This window comes from Dioscorea cayenensis, chromosome 18 (genome assembly GCF_009730915.1).
Source record: "Dioscorea cayenensis subsp. rotundata cultivar TDr96_F1 chromosome 18, TDr96_F1_v2_PseudoChromosome.rev07_lg8_w22 25.fasta, whole genome shotgun sequence".
NCBI lineage: Eukaryota > Viridiplantae > Streptophyta > Magnoliopsida > Dioscoreales > Dioscoreaceae > Dioscorea > Dioscorea cayenensis.
Genome location: NC_052488.1, coordinates 2090273 through 2114505, shown reverse-complemented (window position 1 = coordinate 2114505; position 24233 = coordinate 2090273). Strand labels below are relative to the sequence as shown.

At 33.9% G+C, this 24233-nt stretch overlaps 2 protein-coding genes across 2 annotated transcripts; one reads left to right on the top strand and one right to left on the bottom strand.

The window, feature by feature from the left end:
• Positions 1 to 899: 899 nt before the first annotated feature.
• Positions 900 to 5185, top strand: LOC120281933 (ABC transporter G family member 1-like). The gene is given in 7 exon segments (XM_039288625.1): positions 900 to 1368; positions 1694 to 1773; positions 1850 to 1891; positions 1894 to 2322; positions 2974 to 3060; positions 3142 to 3567; positions 4373 to 5185. Coding segments are annotated over 7 exon segments (2196 nt in total). The 3' UTR covers positions 5036 to 5185.
• An 8522-nt stretch (positions 5186 to 13707) lies between these two features.
• LOC120281676 (small heat shock protein, chloroplastic) lies at positions 13708 to 15345 on the bottom strand. The gene is made up of 2 exons (XM_039288377.1): positions 15051 to 15345; positions 13708 to 14418 (listed from the first exon to the last, which is right to left on the bottom strand). The coding sequence occupies exons 1-2, from the start codon at positions 15265 to 15267 to the stop codon at positions 14006 to 14008; spliced, it is 630 nt and encodes a 209-aa protein (XP_039144311.1). The 5' UTR covers positions 15268 to 15345; the 3' UTR covers positions 13708 to 14005.
• Between the last annotated feature and the right edge of the window lie 8888 nt (positions 15346 to 24233).

Sequence of the window (24233 nt, the reverse complement as noted above, 5' to 3'; positions counted from 1 at the left end):
GAGTTTAGCTCACTTAACTTAAAAAATTGCAATTTAATTATGTATATATATATATCAAACTAATAAAATTCACAAAGAAGCATAAGTAAAAGGTTGATTTAGTCAATATCAATATAAAATTAATAAAATAAAATCTTAATATAATTAATCACCATATAAAATTAATCTTAACATATAACAAGTCAGCAATTATTTTATTTTTTAATTTTGTATGCTTATCATCTCTTATAATTTTCAAATTGGCTAAGAAACTTTCTAAAGAAAAAATTAATAATTTCTTCCGAGTATAAATTTGCTTTAAGAAGCATAAGTAAAATGAATATTATTTGATTTTTTTATTAATAATTATTTTTTAAATACCAATTAATAACTATATTTATTTTCAATTATTTTATTTGAAATAGTTATTGCTATTATTTCTAAAAAGTAAAATAATCATCCTGATATCACATTCACAAAGAATAAGAATTTTTTTTTTAAAAAAAGAAAAACTATTACTGTTTGTTTTATTTTATGAAATATATAATCCACCAAATCAATTGTTAAACTAATTCATTAATGTTCTTCTAATCAAATAAGCGCAGCTAAGAACCGTTGATTTCTTCAATAAAACACAACCTTAAATTCAATCCTGATGGTTACTTAAATTATATTTTATCATAAACAATATACTTCTCCACCTGATCACATTCAATAAATTAAAGAAAAAAATTATACCTTACTTAATTACAATGACCATTTCTCATAAACATAAATAATACATAAAAATCATTATCAGGCAATACATGGTAAATTTACAATTATATCCTCTTGGTAGTACGGACTAATTGAGCCTATAAAACTTGGCCAATATTGCCTCCTTTCTCTTCACATTCAAAGCAAAGCTATCTCTAATCAACATGGCTTTATCATCATCTTCTTCTTCTTCTTCTTCTCCTCCTTCTTCAAAGTTTCCTAAATGGTCTCCGAGTGGAATGCCGGCGGCACAACGAGAAGCCGGAGAAGAAGAAGAACAACAACAAGAAGAAATAGAAATGCAAAAGATCGGTTCGAGCCACAGATCAAAGTGGAGTCAGCTTCCAGCCTTTCCTTTTAGTAGATCTTTAGTAGGTTCCATAAGGTTGTTCTCATCAGAGAAGGTAGAGGAGATGATGAATACAACAAAGATAGAAATGACGTCGGAGATGATCGAAGTAGAAGGTGGTGCATTGCTCACTTGGAAAGATCTATGGGTGTTTGCTACTGATGGTAAGGGAAAGCAGCTTACTATTCTTGGTGGAGTATCAGGCTATGCTTTGCCAGGAGAAGTTCTTGCTATTATGGGACCATCTGGTTGTGGCAAATCTACACTTCTTGATACCTTAGCAGGTAATTAATTTTTAATTTTAATTTTTACTTATATTCTTGTTTCACTCTTATATATAACACAGTACAAAATCTTGAAATCAAGGAGGTTTAATTAGGATGTGTTGGGTTTTGTAATTATTAGAGTATCAGAGTTTGGTTAATTGATTTATATTAATTAGTTTGTAGAATAGTATAAAGTTTTGATTAGATGAAGTCAATCATGATGATATATAGATGGATGGACTTAAATAAATAAAATTCCTGGGATTGATGGATTAATACTGGTTTTATACTTATTATAAATATATATTCAAATTAAAACATATGAACTATGTATGACGAGCAGGAAGATTACAATCAAATGCAAAGCAGAAAGGCAACATATTAGTCAATGGCCGAAGACAAACCCTTTCATTTGGAACTTCGGTAAGTGAATTTCCTTCTCTAGTCTACCAAATGAATTTAGTTTATATTCATTCTCTTGAATTTCGGTCGATTACAGGCATATGTAACTCAAGATGACACACTCATGACGACGCTCAGTCGCTCACAGTCAGAGAAGCCATACACTACTCAGCACAACTACAATTACCGAACACGATGACGATCACGCAAAAGAAAGAGAGAGCCGAAACAACAATAAAAGAAATGGGATTAAAAGATGCAGCAGACACAAGAATTGGAGGGTGGATGTCTAAGGGAATCAGTGGAGGGCAGAAAAGGAGAGTGAGCATTTGCATGGAAATCTTGACAAGGCCAAAACTTTTGTTTCTTGATGAGCCAACAAGTGGGCTTGATAGTGCAGCTTCATTTCATGTTATGAGTAGGATTGCAGGTCTGGCTCAACGTGAAGGGATCACTGTGCTCACTGCCATTCATCAACCGAGTAGTGAAGTGTTTGCCCTGTTTCATAACCTTTGCCTTCTTTCTGGTGGCAAAACAGTCTATTTCGGCCCCGCCTACATGACTAATGAGGTATCATATTATTCGTTTTTGTATATGTGTTATGTATTTTGGTCTTTTGATTTTTTTTTCATATAGGGGGAGTGTCATATTTGTAGGTGAATTAAATATTTTGGATTAGTTGAATTCATTAAAAAAAAAAATAGTAAAAAATAAGCTATTATGTGACCTTTAATTCTCTTCAAGGGGTAAATCATTTATTTTTTACAGTTTTTTAGGATTACTGTGGTGTCGATTTTTTTTTATTTTTGCATATTATTTGTATTGAATTTTTTCTTGTTTTCAAAGTGAAGGTGATATTAATCATTGAACTAAGTATTTTGGGAGAATTATTGATCCAAAAGAAAGTTAATACTTAAAAAAAAAAATATAAAATGAGCTATAATTTTATTAATTCATGCATTATTTTTTAATAGTTCTTCTATTTATATACTTCTACGAATAATTGTTATTTATTTATATACGGTTGTGAGTAGAATCAACTATAAAAGATTTTTCAAGAGACCAAACTACCATTTTTCTTCTGTTCATTAAGTGGAAAAGTCATCACAATGAAATGGGTAAATGTGTAATTTTATGATCTCTAAATTTATTAGAGTACATCATCCACTTAATTTTATACATGTTTGCTAAATTTTTTAATGATCTTCTTTTGATTTGTAGTTCTTCGAAAGGAGTGGCTTCCCATGCCCATCACAAAGGAACCCTTCTGATCATTTCCTCAGAACAATCAACAAGGACTTTGATGAGGTATATTAATTATTTACTGTTTTAAATAACAAAAAAAAAACCTCTTTACATTTGATAACATCTAATCAATGAATCAATCAGGAAATTCAAGAAGTCCAAGATGATGAAATAACTCAAACAACAACAACAAGTGCTGCCAAAGCAACTGAAATCCTAGTGAAATCATACAACTCATCAAATACATTTCAAGAAGTCACACAAAGGATTGCTCTCATAAATGAGAAGGGAAATGGTGAGCTAATAAAGAGGAGATCACAAGCAAGCTTCTTAACACAATCCTTTGTCTTGATAAGAAGATCATTTGTCAATATGTACCGAGATTTAGGTTATTATTGGTTGCGGTTTGCCATTTATATTGCTCTTTGCCTCTGCGTTGGTACTATTTATCATGATATAGGTCATGATTATGGTTCTATTCAAGCTAGAGGTTCTATGCTCATGTTTGTTGCTGCATTCCTCACCTTCATGGCCATTGGTGGTTTCCCATCCTTTGTTGAAGACATGAAAGTAAGTATTTAGTTTGAATAAAATTTAGTTTTCTCCAAATTGAATTATAGAATTCTTGTTAATGCTTTATATCAAATAAATAGGCATATTAAAGTTAGAGTATTCTATACAATGATATTTTAATTTAAATGATCACACTACTTAGATTTATAACTCACGGAATTATAACTCACGGAAATAAATGTTGAAACTTATTTTTCTAAAGTATTTTTACCATATTATCTTTTTGTACTTCTAAAAAAAGCGTTAGTATGCAGGAATTTGTCATTTATATTTCGCATAATCACTCTTTAAAAATACCTTTTTAATCTTTTTTATACCAAAAAATCTTATATAAAAAATAAAATTATTTATTTTGATAAAATAAACATTTTTGAAAGAAATAAGCATATATATATATATATATATATATGGTGTTTTGTTTAAACAATTTATTTCACAAATTAAACATTCATAGGGAAAAACAAGAACTCTTTCATTTATAAAATAAACATATTTTAATAAAACTTATTTAAAATTTTTTTTACTTAATTATTTATTTTTAAATTAAGTATATTAAACTTTTTTTGGGAAAAAAAAAGGATAAACCACTATTGATACTATTCACCACATGGGAAAGGATTCGAACTCCCGACCTCCAACATATATAGGACTCCCATTGGCTTAATTTTCATTCATATTTTTTAATAAAATAAATTTACATTTTTTCATTGATTTTCTTTTCTGAACAAAAAAATATAATTACTAAATCTGCATTAAGTTTTTTTTTGAATTCTCTTTTTATCTCATAATTCTCTAAACACAGATATTTGGACGAGAAAGACTAAATGGGCACTATGGAGTACTGACCTTTGTCATCGGCAATACAATCTCATCAATCCCATACTTAGCCATAATCTCCATAATTCCGGGACCCATAGCATACTACTTAGTTGGCCTTCAAAATAGCTTTCAACACTTTGCCTACTTTTCCCTAGTCTTATTCACATGCATGATGCTCGTTGAAAGTTTGATGATGATGGTTGCAAGCATAGTTCCGGACTTTTTAATGGGAATAATAACAGGGGCAGGGATTCAAGGTGTAATGATGCTTAATGGAGGCTTCTTCCGTTTGCCTAATGATCTTCCAAAACCCGTTTGGAAATACCCAATGTATTACATTGCATTCCATAAGTATGCAAACCAAGGGTTTTATAAGAATGAGTTCTTGGGGCTTTCTTTCCCAAATGGTAAGGTTGGAGGAGTTATTAGTGGTGATGAGATTTTGAGGGATGTTTGGGAAGTGGAAATGGGGTATTCAAAATGGGTGGATCTTGGGGTGTTGTTTGGGATGGTAGTTCTTTATAGGGTTTTGTTCTTGGCGATTATTAAGTTTGGTGAGAAGGTGAAGCCTAAGGTGAAGATGGTTTTAGCTAGATTTGCTAGTAATTCTACTAGAGTTATTGATCCACCATTATCAAGCTTTTGATCTATTTTACTAATACCCTTAGTTTGAGTTTGAGTTGAGAGAATAATTGAATAAACAACTTGGTGTTGTTTATTTGTTTTATGTGTCTTTGTTTTTATTTGTTTTTGGAGATGTATGTGAATGTAAGTGAACAAATGTGTAAATTTGGAATTGAATGGGTATCTTGTGCTTTATTTAAGGAACACCTTGGTTAAATCAACAATTGGTCCAATATCTCCGCTTTTGTTATAGACACACATCAAACATAGTGTTTATATGATTTTATAGAATTCAGTTATATTTGCATATGAAGAAAAAAAAATTATTATGAAATTTTAATGTGCAATGAAATTAATTAAACAGGGAAAAAAAATATCCAACATACCAAACTATATTATATATTTTAGAGACATCCAATATATATGGCCCAAGTTTTTTTTTCTTTTTTGAAAATGTTGACATACTATTTATATAAAAAGCAAAAGAAGTACAAAATAAATAAAACAACAAAGTACAAGAAAAGAAAGGTCCACTAGCAGTGGAATAGACAAAACAACAAAGACCTTGAAGGACAAAGAATGTTGCTAGGAGTTCCAAGTGCAGAGAACTAGGACTCCCTAAGGATCTCTCATCTGTGGTCAACTAATGCATGCATCTGAGATTGGGTTAGGGAGCTTGCTAGGATCGCTGGGGATATCTAGGCTTCACTTCTCCGAATAATGGTAGTGGCTTCCTCTAGTTTTAGTCTTTCTACTCGGGAATTGCAAACATCCACAGAAGAAATAAATATGCAATTTTGTGAATTATAGAAGTTGGTGGTAGAAATTTAGAGGTGAAAATGAGTGTGTTCCTTTCCAACCAAATGCACAATAAAATAGCCCTAGCAAGAGTATCCCAGATTTTCTTAGTTGGGCCTCTAAGTTGTGAGTGGCAGAGTCGCCATATATCGAGGAGGGAGGTAGGAGCCCGAGTAAGACAAATAGTAGACTAAAATGGGCCTAGATGTGAGAAGTATAAGTGCATTCTATGAACATGTGGTCAACTGTTTTAATAACAGCTATACAAAGAATACAAGGGGTTGCAGCCAATTTGTTGCTATGTCTTGGGCAAGGTTATCCACAGTTAGGATCTTGTTACTCCAGGGTAGCCATGTGAAAGCTTACATTTTTTTGGGACTAAGGTCCTTCCAAATGATAAGGCTCACTTGGCAAAGACTACTGCCATTATTGAGGAATTTGTAAGAGGATTTCACTAATATCTTGCCACTAAGGGTAAGGTTTCATCTCTTGAAGTACTTGGAGGTTGTGTTGTAACTTTTTTGAACTTCTTATTCTCTTCAATTTTAAGGTTGTTCCCGAGGATGAAAGTGATGTGATTTCATTTGTGTTGTTCGTTAGCGACCACATGAAAAAACACATCAAAAAAAAATCTTTTATTGGAATCTCCTTCTTTTAACTTGGTCATGCATGAGCATCACCGCCAATAGCATTTTTTTTATTCAAAGTTTCATTCATAGTCAAATGCAAGTTTGTTCCCTGAGCTAACTCCACAAGAGTGAGACTTTGAGATTCCTTGGAGATATTTAGATTCTCCAATTCGTGGAGGATGGAAAGTTTGTGGAGTTTTAGATAACCAAAGGCAGTTTTATGTCAGTTATTTAAGTTGTCTTTAAGCCATAATACCTTTATGGAAAGGATAAAGGCTTCACAGCATGCTGGAGAGGTATTATTCCACCACTTTCTAATGAGATCACCAAAACCTTCAGCCATACACCAAGAGGTTTCAAATTTGAAAGCACGTGGTTTAGAGGGTGAGACCCAAAGATTAGGCAGATGGAGGCTTGATAAGAGCCAAATCTAAGAAGGAAAGATTGACATACTCTATAGTGAAGAGTTAGCCAGTTCAAATTGACTAGGAAACAATCTAGCCGAACGCATGTAGGGTTACTACGATTGATGGTCCACATAAATTGTCTACCAGAAGTTAGTCGATCTACCTAATTTAAATCTCTGGTGAGCAAATGAGAATTGTAATTGAGCCAAGGAAAGAAGATGGCATTGAAATCTCCACAAATAACCCAGGGAAGTGATCTAGTGCTATCGTTGACACGAATTATCAGACCATAGATTGTATTGTAGAGTCATTTTGAATTGTCATGTGTTGGTTTGGTGGCCAAACTCCGATCCATCCCATTTATTATTAGTAATAAAGACAGGGGGCAAAATGCTAAAGACACCCTAAACATAAACATGTGACTATTGAGAAGACATCAGTAGTGAGAGAAAAAAAAAAAGAAGTGTTGTTTTGTTCTTTGCGTCCATTGGAAGGAGGAAGGTGAAGAAAGCATCTCTTCTTCTATTGAATCCTATTCAAATTGGTAAATTTGTTTGGAGCAATCTTAAGGGTAATTTCTCTAGTTTTTTTCTTAGTGTTATCATTCAAGAAAAGGGTTTTTTCTAGAGATTATTTGTATTTCTCTATTATTGGTGGTGATCTCAAATGTGTATTTGCTTGAGAATTTTTGTACTTGTTGATTTTGATAGTGGATTTGATTCGGAGTTTGGCCCGTGGTTTTTTCCCTCTGAACAGGAGGATTTCCCACGTAAATTTGATGTCTGTTTGATTGATTTTATTTATTGTTCAATTTAGTACCCAAAATTATTTTATTTATATCAAAAAGAATTTGGTGTGATAAACTCAACATCATGAACATATGAGAATTCTATTGCAAGGCAAAAACACACACGTATGAATTAAGCTGCCTTTGAGAATGATACTGTTCCAACCAATAATTAAATCCTAGAGAAACCTTGGGATGGGGAGAAACAGAAAGAGTCTAGACGAGATCCACTTATAGATCTCCAAATTACTTGACCAATATCAAGAAGTTTAAATTCCTGAATGCAGCAAACATCAGTTCTATGGAAATCTAAGAGGTCATTGACAAGAAATCTCTTAGTCTACCTAGACCCCTAACGTTCCATGAAATGATGTTCATGATGTGTGTGGGAAAAGACTAAGTGGACCATTAAGTAATCCCCACTGTACCCTTGGGAGGGGTAACACAATTCTGTTCTTAAAATTGAATTTTGTTAAAGCATTCAAATTTATTTTCATGAGAAAGATCATTTGCACATCCTAAACAGTATTTATCAAATTGAATGTTAGACTATTATAAAATTAAGAGATGGAAAATTAATGTAGCTTCTAGGAGCATATTTGAGGTACCTCTCTTCTTGGATGAGTGAGGTGGGAGTGCGAGATATCCAACTTGCTCATTCCATCTTAAGAATAGTTTCTTCTATCTTTCACTCGTTGCTTTCTTCTATCTTTCACTGCAATGTGAAACTGTTGTGGCTCTAATGCTATTGAACTGAAATTAATAGAGTCCACGCCCCAGAAACTCAGATCACACTGAGAATTTCCATTCAATTCAACAACACACAACAGATTCCAACAATCAACAAGAAAAGTAGAAGTTCTAGGGTTCAATTCATCTCAAAATTCTACTCAAGAAAAACACAGCAAATTCATAGAATCTATCTTAAGAACAACAAGATAACTAGGAATTACTTCCCCAAATCCTGTGCTGATACTGAGGAGGTTCGTCGGAAGATCGCAGGAAGATCACCGGAATTCCCACGCTGCTCCTTAGCTCAGTACCATGCCCAAACTATCTAGAAACATCACATACCCCTTTCGCCTCCTCTCCCCCTTTCTTTTATATCTCCTTTTCCAAGCTAGATCCACCGCCTCTTTCTCTACCTTCCTCTTTCTCATTGGTCCACATCACCCTTTTGTAACAAACCCATCAAGGCGCGAACTTCTCTTTTTCTCTCTCTGACCACGACCACCAATCCTCGCTCCGTTAGCCACGTCACTCCAATCAGAATCAAAATAACACCTTGCTGATGTGGTTGGCATCCTCTCTCTCACGTGCTCGCAGTTTGAAACTTCTCCACCTGGCACCAAGCTATCACCCTTCATAACATTTCCCCCTCCATAAACTCTGACCTTGTCCTCAAGGTCTAGAAATTGAGATATGATCCTATCCCATTCTTCCCATGAATCATCCCGCTTGTGCTGTCCTTCCCATTGAATTAAGGCCTGAGAAACAACCTTACCATTGCGTAATAATTCTCTAAATTTCAGAGCAGCAACTGGTTGTAAAATTGGACCTTCATCAATAGATTTTAATGGCAACGGAAGAGTGATGTCTTGTGAATGAGGATCTCCTTCACACTTCTTCAGTAATGACACATGGAACACCGGATGTATGCGAGCAGCCTCTGGCAACAACAATTTATATGCAACTGTACCAATTTGTTGTAGAACTTGGAAGGGACCAAAATACCTCATACTAAGCTTTTGATTTTTTTTCAAAGCTAAAGAATGCTGTCTGTAAGGCTGTAGCTTGACAAATACCCAGTCTCCAACAGCAAATGTAATCTCAGACCTCTTCTTATCAGCAAACTTTTTCATCCGGACCTGAGCCTTTAATAGATTGCTCTTTAATTGCTGTAATATTCTGTCACGTTGTTGCAGCATCAAAGAGACATCAGAGGGATCATTATCATTAGAAGTATAGGAAATCAATACAGGAGGAGTACGACCATAAACAATCTGAAATGGAGTAAATTCAGCACTGCACTGGTATGTTGTATTATACCAATATTGAGCCCAGGGTAGAAAATCAACTCAAACCTTGGGATTTTAAGAAACAAAGCAACGGAGGTATAATTCCAAACATTTATTCAGAGATTCTGTTTGTCCATCAGATTGTGGATGATATGCAGATGTCCTGGACAATGTTGTTCCCATTGATTGAAACAAATGTCTCCAAAAATGACTGAGAAAAGTTCTGTCACGATCACTAATAATACTCTTAGGAACCCCATGCAATTTGACCACATTATTAATGAAAGCCTCAGCGACAGTAACACTAGAAAATGCAGCCTTCAAGGGTATGAAATACCCGAATTTTGAAAGTCTGTCCACAACCACAAAGATGACAGAATACCCTCTAGATACAGGTAAGCCCACTATAAAGTCCATGGACAACTCTTCCCATATTTGTTGGGGAATAGGCAAGGGTTGAAGTAGGCCATTCGGATGTGTATGATTCGATTTTGCTTGCTGACAAATCATACAATTCTTGACAAAGTCCTTAATGTCTCTGCGCATTCCTTGCCAGTAAAATTGCTGAGACATCCTCACAAATGTGCGCAAGGATCCTGTATGTCCACCAATAGGGGTGGAATGGTATTCATACATCAACCGAGATCGCAACTGAGAAACATCAGGTATAACTAGTTTCCCTTTCTTCCAAAGTAATCCTTGTTGCCATGAAAATTCAGAATCACTGCTGGTATTAGACTGAAGTGCCTGTATTTTGTCTAAACACAACTTATCTTGCTGTTGTAGCTGCTGAATTTCAGATTGTAAGGAACACTGAGGTATAGCAAGTTGCATTTGAAAACATCTTGACAAGGCATCAGCTGCCAAATTCTCCCTCCCTGGCCTATATTGAATAGTAAAGTTGTAACCAAGTAACTTGGGAAGCCAACGCTGTTGCTCTGGAGTATGGATATTCTGCTGACATAGATGACGTAAAGCCTCTTGATCTGTCCTGATGATAAACTAATTACCAAACAAGTAATGTCTGAACTTATTCACTGCCTCAGTAACAGCATAAAATTCCCGAACATAGGCTGACTTATTCTGCATCTGAGGGGATAATTTCTTGGAGAAATAGGCGATTGGATGATGTCCCTGACTTAAAACAGCCCCGATGCCAATCCCAGAAGCATCAGTCTCTAAGATAAACGGTGCAGAAAAATCAGGTAATTTTAATACAGGTGCAGCAGAAATAATTTTTTTCAAGTTTTGAAATGCATCTGTAGCTGCAGAATTCCACTGAAAAGAGTCTTTCTTCAACAAATCTGTTAAGACCTTTGCTTGAGTAGCATATCCTTTAATAAATCGCCTATAATATCCACTAATTCCCAAGAATTCCCTTAACTGTTTGAGATTTGTAGGAACTGGCCACTGTAAAATTGTATCAACCTTAGTCTGATCCATTTGCACTCCTGCAGCATATACTATATGACCAAGGTATTCAATTTGAAGTAATCCAAAGCAACATTTTGAATATTTAGCAAACAACTGATTCTCCCGCAATGTGATAAGGACCTGTTCTAGATGAATTAAGTGACTCTCCAAGTCCTTACTATAGACCAATATGTCATCAAAAAATACAAGAACATATCTCCTCATTGCAAAATGGAAAATGCCATTCATCAAAGCTTGGAATGTGGCTGGTGCATTGGATAATCCAAATGGCATCACTAGCCATTGGAAGTGACCATGATGGGTCCGAAATGTCGTTTTATATCTGTCAGCAGGATGAACCAGAACCTAGTGATAGCCCGATCGTAAGTCTGACTTAGAGAAAATCCGTGCACCATTTAGCTCATCTAACAATTCATCAACCGTAGGTATAGGATAAGCATCCTTAACCGTAAGAGCATTCAATGCTCTATAATCCGTACAAAATCGCCAAGTGCCATCCTTTTTCTTGACCAAAATCACTGGTGAAGAAAAAGGACTACTGTTATGTTCAATCAACCCATCCTGCAACATTTGATTGACCATAATCTCAATTTCATTCTTCTGGCTATGAGGGTACCTATAGGGCCTCACCTTAACTGGTTGAGAATTTGGTTGTAGAATAATTCTGTGATCACAATCCCGTTGAGGTGGTAAGGATGTAGGCACTGAGAAAACTTTGTGATACTTTAACAATAATTGTTGCAACTTCTCAGGCATATCTGAAGGAAATTCCAATGTAGCTGTTGTACCTGTAACAGGTGGAACAACTGTCTTCTTCCCCATGGAATCACAATTCACTGATTTAATTGATAATGAATAACATTCTGCAATAGCTCCAGTTCTGCAAATTCTGTACAACTGATGAATGGAAGCCATGTAAGGGCCTGCAGTTTTATCCCCCTGAATAGTCACAAACTTTCCATCAGCATAAAATTGGATTATAAGATCTTTATAATTCATAATATGGGATCCCAAGGTTGCTAGCCAATCAGCTCCCAAAATTATTTCAGCACCTTCAATTGACAACAAATATACAGGAACTTTCAGCACATGACCCTGAACCTGAATTTGAAAATCGGTAACAATACCCTCCACCTGCAGAGCTGAACCATTTCCCACCAACACTTTAAAAGGAGCACAAGGTTGGACATCCAAATGCAAAAATCTTGCTAATCTAGGTTGAATGAAGCTGTCATCACTACCACCATCCAACAGAATCTGAACCTGCTGGCCATTAACACAGCCTGAAAAACGCATAGTACCAGAAATAGGAGCACTGTTCATAGCATTCAAAGAATGCTTAGTAGAAGCTACCTCAGTAGAAGTAGTTGTTGCTGTATTGTGCAAGGTCTGTAGAGAATGCTATATAGGAGTTTCTTCCAAAGTCATGGAATTATCAACTTCCACAGTAAAATCAGTTTGAGGCACTATCTCCTCAGCAACGTTATCCTCATCCCACTGTAGGAGTAACAGTCTCTTATTTGGGCATCTATGAGAAGGAGAAAACTTCTCGTCACAGTTAAAACATAAGCCCTTGGCACGCCTCAATTGCATCTCATTGAAGGTAATTCTCTTAAATGGATGTGCTGATCCTGAAGATCCAGACATTGATGATTGTGTGATACCATGAGGTTGTTGTTGAGGCACCCATGGCTTATATGGTGATATAGAACTTGAAACAGACTTAGATTGGCCTGAAACAGAATGAATGTCCGGAATAAAATCAGCACGTCTAGTGGACCTCCTTGTCACCACAGGACATTTATCAGAATATTTGTCCTCATACAGTCAAGCCAATTGCATTGCTTAAGGTAACGAATCAGGCTTCAAAGGTATAATATCACGCTGAATTTCTTTCTTTAATCCACTAATGAAACAAGTCAGCAAACTTTGTGAGTCCAAGGACATCCGATTCTAAGTTTTCTTGATTTGTGATAGGAACCAAAGACCACTTAAACAATGGTGAAAGATTAGCTAGTGAAGTGATAGAAGCAAACTAAGGCCTGAAAGTGAGCCCAGGTGTTGTAGAAGTTGGTCCTGTGCTACAATATCCTGAGTTGGGCTAATAATGAACCCTGTGTTGGTCTGTAGTGACAACAGTTTGACCAATGGTGGGCCTAGATATTAAAGATCCACTATGGGCTCTAAAAGATGCTTTGGATACAAGGCCTCGTTGTTTGAGAGGCCAGCTCCTTTGTGAGTTGGGGAGAGGGCTTTGGCCCAATAATGAGTTTAGGGAAAAAGACCCGAGGGTTCGTATTTCTTCAAAAAGGGTTCAGAGGAATCACTTGGAGATGGTTGGGTAAACAGATTGACAATCAAATTTAAAGAAATTTATATATAATTAAAATACACACACACCTGTTTTTAAAAATAAATAAATAAATAAATGATACAATTTATACAACATTATACATTTAAAAACATAAAATAAATTACAATATATTTATATATTTTAACCTATAAAAGAAGCAAGACTGACATACTCTGCCAAAACAAAAAAAGCAAGCACAACTAGGAAAACAATTCTAACCCAAAGTTAGAAAAAAATTATTACCACACAGAAAAGTAAAAGTCCACACTTCACTACAAAACATCCACATTTCTGAGTTTTTTCAATCAAAAGAAAAAAAAAAAACATATTACAAGTAGTAAAATCCTAAACATGGAGGATAGAGAGCATCACAGCAAATCACTCGATTAGCAACAACAACCAGGAAAACAATTCTAGCCAAAAGTTACAGAACATATTACCACACAGAAAAGTAAAGTAAAGCCTCCACATTTGAGTTCTTTCAGTCAAAACTACAAGAAAAAAAAAAACAGGGGAAACAAGTAGTAAAATCCTGAACAAGGAGGGACAGAGAGCATAACAGCAAATCACTCAATCTTGACTTGGTAAACATCTTTGCGTTCCTCCTCCTTAACTTTAGGCACCATGATCTTAAGCACACCATTCTTCATCTCAGCTTTGATCTCATCCATTTTGAAAACCTCATCAGGGAGATCAACACGGCTGCTATACCGACGAGGTGGCTCATCCTCCAACTCACTCTCACACTCACCTTTGATGACCAGAGTGCCCTGTTCGGCCGAGACACGGACGTGCTCTTTGTCCAGCCCGGGCATGTCAATGCGCAGGTGCAGTCCGTTCTCGTCCTCGCGCGCGTCCCACCCTCGATACGCTCTGGTGGCTACGCGAGATGAGCCTGGGAATGAGTTGTCTAGCATTTGGTCCATCACGTTCAGCACTTGGCTCAAACTCCGTGTCGTTCCAAACGGGTCAAGTACATCTAATCAATTATAACACATGATCAGGTATATTTCTTTTTTTCTTTCGTAAAATTAAATCAGTGGCTAGACAGCTTAAAAAAAAAACTAAGAACGTGCACAAATCTCAACGCTGAAACCATCGCACATAATCACTAGTCTCGGTAACAAGTAACTTATTGTCACCGCATGTACTTCTATACTCGGATTCAGGAATTTTAGTTTTCTTTTTATCGATCAAAATACATGGTAATTAGTCATATGCTTGAAATTAATCATTTAGATATACTCGAACAAAATTAAAACTCCACAAATTGCAAAACTTAAATTAATTTCGTAATTTATTTAAAACATACTATAAAATTATTTGTTGGAAATAACGTCTGATTAAGAAAAGGTCATTCTATTTTTCCTTTATCAACTATTTTAATTCAAATTGGTAATTGATATTCAATCACTCTTGCATAAATTAAAACCAAATTATCATCCTTTGTTTAGCTAATTCCAAACTAAAATTATTCGTTAATTAACCGAAATAAATGAGGAAAAAATAACAACAATAATAATAAATGTTATCTTAAAAGCATTATAAACCCTGTAATCTCAGACACAAACCAAGCACGAATCTAAAAGCAAGGAACAAGAAGACGGCTACCTGAGAAGAAGGAGGGGAACTCAGCAGGGCCACGGCGGCCAAAGACCCGATCCTCAGCGCGGCGATCGACATCAAGGCTCCGCTCATCAGCGGCAGCATCACGCATCTGAGCATTGGTATTGAAGAATCGGGTAGCAGGAGCAGCGGAGCGAGCGGCGGGGGAACAGAGGAGCTTCTCCATGAGCTTTGCCCTAGATCGCAACAAGAGAGACGCCATTGTTGAGAAGAAGACGGTGTGGATGATGCTTGGAAACGCTCAACGACGATGATTGCTTCGTTGAAGAGTAGAAGAAGGGAGTGAGGGGTTTTTATAGAGGGGAATGAGTTGCTTGGGGAGCAAGCCAGAGTAGTGTAGAAGGTTCTGGAGGAGTACTGTAGAAGGTTCATGGAGATTTTAGAAGGTTCTGGAGGTTTGTGAGCGAATTAAATATTGGTGACTTTTAAATAATTTATTATAAAAAGTTTTTGAATTTTTAGATTTTTGTTTTATTATTTTGATTATTGTAAATATGTGAAATGCAAAGCATAGATCGTAATTGTTATTCAAGATTTTAATTTTTTTATCTATTTTAATATAATATTATAAAATAAAACTTTAATTTTAGATGTAATATGTTGATGTATGCATTCTATTGTGTCCTATAATTTTATGAATATTTTTTTATATGTTTTTTGATTTTTTTTTAATAGTGTCTTTGGATTGAGTATTGAGGGAGAAAGTAAGTAATGAAAAAAGTTTATTTAGATATTTTTTTATTTAATTTAAGAAATAATTAACTATGACTCTAAAACTTCACTTTCTTATTTTATAATGAAAATATAATGGGTAAATCAAACTATTATATATATATATATAATGTTTTTCATTCTTTCTCTAAAAACTTTTATTTTTTCTTTATTAAAATTTAACTATTCAAATAAAAACTCAACTCATCTTTTCCTCCCCTCTCCTTGCCTTTTGCAGTTTAGAATCACTATAAAAGTTTTCAACTTTAAAAAATATTTATTTATTTATTTATTTATTTATTTATTTTGATATAAATTTTAAATTTACATATTTTTATAAAAAAATAAATTAAAAGAAAAGTAAGAAGGTTGAACTGGTTCCAAAAAAACCCATTGAACAGAATCACTCGAGGAAAATACAAGAACATCAAAACTAGAACATATTGATGTTAGAATTTAATGATCTCAATTATTATGACATCAATTATTATTATAATAATATCATAGCAAGTTATAAAAGATGTTATAATAATATCATAGCAAGTTATAAAAGATGACGAGAGACTTGAAATCTACCCCTAAAGAGACCAAATTCTCTCCTATCGAAGCTAGGTTAGGTATTTATAAAAAAATGATCGATCAGGGACCTGGTACCATTCTATATATAATCTTTTCTAGTAAAAGGATAAGTCCACTTAAAAATTTAAATAAATAATTATTGAAAGTACCAATTAGAATGAACATAGAATTTTATGTAATAAACTTATAAACCACTTTATTAAGTTTAAATTAAAATTAAATTATTATCATCACAAAGTTAATTCAAACTAAATTCATACTGTCAAAGCCATTTGGTTCAAATTGTTAGCGGCACTAAAAATAAATCTCTTATATAACGTGTGGAGTGGTGAGGGTTCGAATTCTTTTTGAAAAAATTAACTCACACGCAGAGACAAGCACTTGTCGCCCTTTATATATATATATATAATTCAAACTAACAATTGAAAAATCTAAGACAAAAGAACAGTATGAACTTCTCTTTTTTTTTTATGTGCATTTCCCTAAGAAAAAAAAATGATTCATTATGGCATAAGTAAATTGTTAGTAGTTAAAACTCTCCCATATCCTTGGGTCTCTAGTGGGTTCGCCCCGCTCCTCTTTCCCCCAAAAAAAAAAAAACTCTCCCATATCCTTACAAAAAAATCATAGTTGAATAAGCATATTTGAAGGTAATTTCCCAGTGATGGATAGTCCGAAGGCAGAGATGGGATCCCCGATTGGCCAAGCTCTCATTGCAAGATATCCTTTAACCGGCTGGCAAGAAGCTTGTAATACTTGCTGCTTCTAGCTTGGCCTTAATGATCCCCTTCTTCTACTCGGCATTTTTTTTTTTGTTATTTGTTAAAATAAGCAGTTAAACCGCTAAAAAAAGCATGGGTACACACAATCTTTTTTTTTCTTTTTCTGCCTTGCTTCCATTGCAGTGTCAAGAGTGTAACTAGCCTCTAGATCTTAAGTGCTTTGCTGTATTTTATTGCATATAAAAGAAACAAATCTATAACTAAAAAATTAGGAGAAAGATTCAGAACTAAACAATATTTTGCCATAGTATAAGCCGATTTAAGACACAATAATGAAGGATCATTTTGAAATTTTTTGAATAGATGTTTCTTTTTTGTCATTTCCAACCGTGTGCAATACACAGATTTCATGGTAAGATAGCTTAATTTATTTTTTTTTTGCAACTACTGAAAAAAGTTAGACAATCTAACTTGATTTAGTGGTGAACAGTTGGCCATATAAATGTTAGCACAGTTGTTGGCGTCATCCTCCTTTGAGAGGTTAAAAAACTTTTTTATCTTAAAAAACTCTTCAAACCTTTCATTCTTGCCAAGAACCGGTTTTAGCGTAAATAGGCCTTGGGCAAAATTATGATATATTTTTTAAAATTATTTTTATTAAACAATAAATTATATTATAAAAATAAATATATAATAATTATTAATAATTATAATAAATAAAATATTAATATAAAAAACCTAGAAATTTGACATCCTTCTTTAATCTTTTGTTTAATAAAATACTATGTAATAGTAAATACAATTTTTATATATAATTTTTAAAAAAAAATGAATTGTGCGACTCTTAGGGATGGCAATTATCCCCAAACCCGACTCGGTCTGACCCGACCCGAGTTTGACGGGGATAACCCAACTTGACCATGTTTTGGGTTGGGTTCAGGATAACTCGACTAATATAAAGTGGGGCGGGGGCGGAGACGGGGATGGGGGCGGGGGCGGGTATGATGATCTTGATACCCGAACCGAACCCAAACCTGAACTCGACCCGAAAGTAAAAATATAAGATTTTGTAAATATAAAAATATATGGTTTTGTGCAAAATGAAGAATATAAGGTCACCCATTTCTAATTCGCCATGTTGGAATCACTGAGTGTCGACGTTGCTGCCTCATCAGTCTTCTCCACCCTCGTTAGGGTTCTCACGAAGGTTGCATCGATCATAGGTGAAAGATGATCTATTTGATGGTCACGTGTATCTTTGATGGTTTCTGGAAGAGGAGTGGGGCGAACCCACTAGAGACCCCAGGGACGTGCACAACCCTCTGTGGAACAAGTGGGAACGAGGCCGCGCTCACGTGGGCGCTGGAACCACTTGTACACAACCACTATTCACAACTTCCAGAAATATGCCCTCAGCCGAGAATCGAACTCTCACCACTCGGTGAGAGCTCTAGCGGCGACCCGTGTACCAATAGACCCGTAGGTCGTTGGCATCTTTGATGGTCTCTTTTACATGGTTTGGTTTCTTAGAAGGATGTTCTCTGGGTTTGTTTCCATGATTTTGGTTTCTTCGAAAGAGAAAACATCATGATCACCTTTCTACCTCTATTAGACCTTTATCAACTCATGACAATGAAGTTCTTCATTTTTTCAGTTCCATTTCTATATACATATATATATATATATATATATTTGTGTGTGTGTGTGTGTATATATATATATGTATATATGTATATGCCGATCAACTTGAGTGTATCTTACTGGATATGGTAAATTGTTATGCCAAAATGTATAGGTGTTGATCTCACTGGACTAGCATTCAAATGTGGTGTTCTCAATATAAGGAAGTAATTTTATGCGGATATAGTGATGGAAGAAATCAATTGATCTGTTTGTGTCAAATATCCCTCTAAAGGAGATATATTTCATTTGTTTGCATCTTCTCACTGTTGCATCTAATTAATTTTTTGGTGGTATCTATTTGTCCATCTCAGACAATCAAGGTTTAGTAGGTGCTAAAAGCTTTGGAGAAAGCCCTCAACTTGATCCTGGTTACTAATTCTTCTAGTGGTTTATTGTGAAAGAAGATGTTCTTTTATCACCTTTTAGCAAGCTTTAGTATGATACAAAACTAAGACTGAATTTATTTCATTTTTTTTTTATTTGGACTACTTTTGTTTTGTATTCTTTTTTAGGAAGTAATGAAAGAAAGTTATTTGTGGATCGTCAAGGGTTAATTGATAAATGGTGTGCTTATTGTTGGGATTTCTATTTCTGAAGAATTTACTTGTTGATATTATCATCTTAATTGGATCTTCTGCTAAAGCTAATCGTTCTTTCCATTTGGAGATTAAATAGGTGAGCACAACTATTAGCCACTTGAAAAGTTTATTGCCTTATTAACACTTCCTCAAAAGCACATCTCTATTTTCTGCAAAGGCTGCATCTATCGGATCCTGGACCACCTTGTGTTGAAAGGTGTAACTCATTTTATCTTCTATTGGATCCGTCTCTTGTTCCTATGGTAAGCACATCTCCATTTCTCAATTTCTTCATTTTTCCTTACCTTCTGAATCATGTTTTGTGATTATGATTACTTTTCCTTTGTGCTTTGTGTTTGTCTATTGGTGCTACTGTGTATTTGTTTGCCAACATTGCTCTGAAATTTTTATACTAAGGTTGGCTTCTTGATGCTCTGTTCTTATAAGGGAAAAATTACCTATGGTTGTATTTTCTTGTTTCGCTTCTCGATATGGAGCTTCAACAATTACTATTAGCTACTAATTAGTAAAAATCATTAGTTTTAACTTGTTTATGTAGTTTGGTGTTTGTTACTAGAATCAGTTTTTTGGAGATATTATTGTAATTATTGTAAGCAAAATGTCTTCGTCTTCAAGGCAATATTCCCACACAAATGCTTTTTCCCCCTTCTTATGGTTTAATGTGAATAATAATGTGAGGCTTTTTGCCCAGCAAATTAGCTAATTGATATTGTGTAGTAGTTTATATATTAGCTCAGCTGATTTTTACATTACTGTATTTACTGTGCAGCTAAATTTTACATTAACATTTCCTTTGATTTCATAAATTTGAATTTTTGTAGATGGGTGATGATATTGGTTCTCATCAATCAATATCACATTCAGTTGGGAATTCAACCCAATCAAATAAAATTGAAAGTTATAATCCTAAAGGCTTTTTCCCAAATAAAATTGCTATTGAAGAGGACGCAAAAGATCATACAGAGTCTACTACATAAACCGGAAGGCTAAAAAGTAATGTGTGGAGTCATTTTAAAAAGGCTCAAGTTAATACAGAGGACAAATCTCAATGTAATTATTGTAAGAAATTGCTTAGTGAGAAATCAAAGAATGGAACCAAGCACTTACACCACGAACATGTGGAATCATGTATCCAACAAAAGATTAGCCTAAGAAGGCAGAAACTTATCACATCTAAGATGATGAAAGGCAAACAATAAATGACATCTACAATTTATGATCCAGAATTTGCAAAGAAGGAGCTAGCTCAAGCAATCATTATGCATAAATATCCACTTTCGATAGTGGATCACCTCGGTTTTAAAAAATATTCATTCGCACTTCAACCACTATTCAAAGTTCCTTCTCGAAACACCATGAAGAAATAAATTTAAAAATTTATGATATTGAAAAATCGGTGGCATTGAAATTGATGGACACAATTGAAGGAAGAGTGGCAATTACAACAAATATGTGGATATTAAGTAATCAAAAGAACGGAGTTAAATGGAGTTACAATAGATAGGTGGGCATTAAGCAATCAAGCTCGATCTTTATTTGGAGGAAGACGTTTTACCAAGAACATTAGATTTTGATATTTTGATGTGGTGAAATTTAAATGGAGTTAAATATCCAACACTATAACACATTGTAAAAGATGTGTTAGCCATTCCAATATCTACTGTAGATTCTGAATCTGCATTCAGTACTAGTGGTCAAATAGTAATCCCGTATCATAATCGACTTCATTGGCATACTTTAGAAGCTTTGATGTGTGCTAGAAATTGGTTATGGAGTGAAGAAAATAAAGGTAAAGTAGTTTTCATACATGTTTTTATGTATTAATATTATAATATGTTATGTTTTATTATCAATAACTCATTAAATTTCATCTGGCTTATTTAGGAATGAGTTATAAAGAAATAGAAGCTATACCAATTTACTTGATGAGATAGATTCTGAAGATGAAGGTAAAAATAAGATTTTACAAATTTAATGATATTTGGTGCAAAATATATAAATTTTATTTTTCAAATCTAAATTTTTTTTGTGATGTAGTTGAATTATTAGCAAGTGGAGCTACTCATGGATTGGAAGATGATTGATCATCTAGTGATGAATGGTGATCATCTAATTAACAAATAAAAGCTCATGAATTGAATTGAATTTTTATTTTATGTATTAATATTATAATACTTATGGTTTCATTATCACTAACTCATTAAATTTTATATGGGTTATATAGGAATGAGTTCTTAAGCAATGAAAGACTATGTCAACTTACTTAATAGGAAAGATTTTGAAGGTGAAGGTAAAAAAAAAATTTGCAAATTTAAAGATATTTGATATAAAATATATAGTTTTCATATTTTTTTTAACTCTAAGATTCATTTTGTTTTATGTAAATGAATTATTAGCAAGTGGAGCTACTCATGGATTGGAACATAATTGATCCCTATGAAGATGATGATGATGATGATGATGATGATGATGAATGAATGATGGCCATTTGAACCAAACAAAAAAAAAAATTATGATTTTGGATTAAAATTTTCAATTGCTACTCTAACATTATTTCGTGTGACTTTGAATGTCAACTTTATTGATTAGGATTGAAATTGTTGATGATTGATCTCCATGAAGATGATGATGAATGGTGTTCATTCAAACAAAAAAAAAACCATGGTTTTGGATTCACTTTTTTAATTTCTACTTGATATTGCTTGTTGTGATTTTGAATTGTGATTGAAATTTTCAATTTTTATTTTAATATTATGGGTGTTTTGTCAAAAAAATAATAATAATAAAAATAAAAACCTACTTGTCATATTTTTATAACAAATTATTGCATTAATTAAATATTTTTATATAAGGGTTGCAGCGGGGATGGGGATTCCCCGTCGGGTGCAGGTGTGAGTTCGGGTTTTGAAAATCCGACGAGTTCGGGGGCAGAGGTAGGTATGGGGGTGGGGTGGGCAAAACCTTCCCCTGACCAGACCCGTTGCTATTCCTAGTGGCTCTATTATAAGACCATATTTATTGCATTTGACATTATCATAAATTAAGTTTTATAATTTAAAAAATACTTAAACTTTTTAAAATTATAATTATGTGATAGGATAATAGTAAATAAAATTTTTAAATATAATTTAAAAAATAATTGGTGGGTTTTAGAAAATTATATGGCTCTATTTTAGGGCCAAATTTTATTGGATATTGATATTATTAAATTTTATAATTTAAAAAAATTTAAATTTTAAAGATTATAATTATTTGGTTAACATAATAGTAAATAAAAATTTTAAATATAATTATTTAAAAAAATAAAACTATGGGCCCCAATATATTGTGGGGTGCTTGGCATAAGTCTTGGTTATCTATGCTAAGGGTTAGCCCTAAGTCTAGGGGTGGCAATGCTCTTCGACCCGCTTGTCCAGTTCTATCTGATCCTGGATAAAACACATTTGGACAAAAGATGTGCTAATGCAAACCCGCCAGCCCAGTTCTGTCGGAGAAAACAGGTTTGGACAAAATATGTGCTAATGAGGGTAGGGTCCTCTTAACATGGCTTAATTGTCCCGATTTATCATGACATGGAAATTCGGACAACCCTTTTACCTCTAAAATTTTAAAAGGCCACAATCTTAAGCCCAATCTTCCAAAAACTTCAAACATGTATTGTTTTTATCTATTAATTGGATTGTTTGACATTGTTTTTTTACATTTAATTGGAATTAAATTATTTTTATATAATTTAATATTTGAGTGAATTTAAATGTAGCTTATAGAATTCAGATAAAATTTGGGCATCCAAGCAATCAAGTTTTAAAAAAAAAATGAGTTCGGATAGGTTAGATTTATCAAGATTTAAAATCTGACCGGGTCCAAACAATAAATTTATCTATTTATAGTAATAGTTGTCAAAACCCGATTTTATTCGTACCCAAAGTTTTGCCACCTCTACTTGAGTGTACCATATCCACGGAAATAGGGAGTGCTTACAAAACCAAAAAGTGAGAAAATAAAAAATAAAAAAAAAAATTATGGATGACAATACAAACTAACTTCAACACGCACACACAATCTGAGCACTCTAAGCACCTCCAGGAAGATGTACTAATCATCAAAAGACTAATGGGCAAAAACAACCACCTCCTTAGATATGAATTATGTCAAACACTGAATTTCCACTTTTGCATGGAAGCCAAAATCACAACTTGGGTTAAACTAGTCTACCAAACAGAAAAATAGGAGTTATATACCTCTGTGGAGCAGTCTGCCTGTCACACCCTCCCATGATTTTAAAGACAATAACCATTGAATTTCTGCAAAAAAAAAAAAATAATAAATAAATAAATATATCACAAAGATATTATCAACAAATCAAGTAGATTATAGTGTATCATAAATATATCTGCATAACTGAAGCATCAAACATTGATGAATCATACCTCATCCAGAGCACCTCCCCACTGACTTCTTGTGAGCTCCTCTTGTCATAAAAATCCCTAACTACACCATAAAAATTATGCATCAATTCATGCATATACCAAAGATCATGATAGGACAAACTACTACTGCTAAATATCATCCATATAATAAATATAGATAAATTATGCATAATCAAATGTCCCCAGTAAAGCAATTGAAAAACCATTCGCTCCAACAATACATTAAGCTCCCTCACATTTGAACCACCATCTTCACTATAAGCTCAAAATTCATTAAGTATTTTCATAAAACATAACAGAAACTTCTCTACATTGTGGTTGCTTGTTAGTATTAAAGCTTTTGACTTTCAGCTTCAGCACTACCAGAATCTAATTCACAAACACGTTAAGAAAACTCTTTTCTTAATATCTCTAATACTAATATAATAAACGATGTTTAACTGA

Bases quoted from the DNA above. Each gene is read 5' to 3' on its own strand.
- LOC120281676 (XM_039288377.1), bottom strand. From the start codon at position 15,267: ATGGCGTCTCTCTTGTTGCGATCTAGGGCAAAGCTCATGGAGAAGCTC. The intron at 14,419-15,050 runs GTAGCCGTCTTC...ATAATTGATTAG, and splicing joins GTTCCCCTCCTTCTTCTCAG to ATGTACTTGACCCGTTTGGA.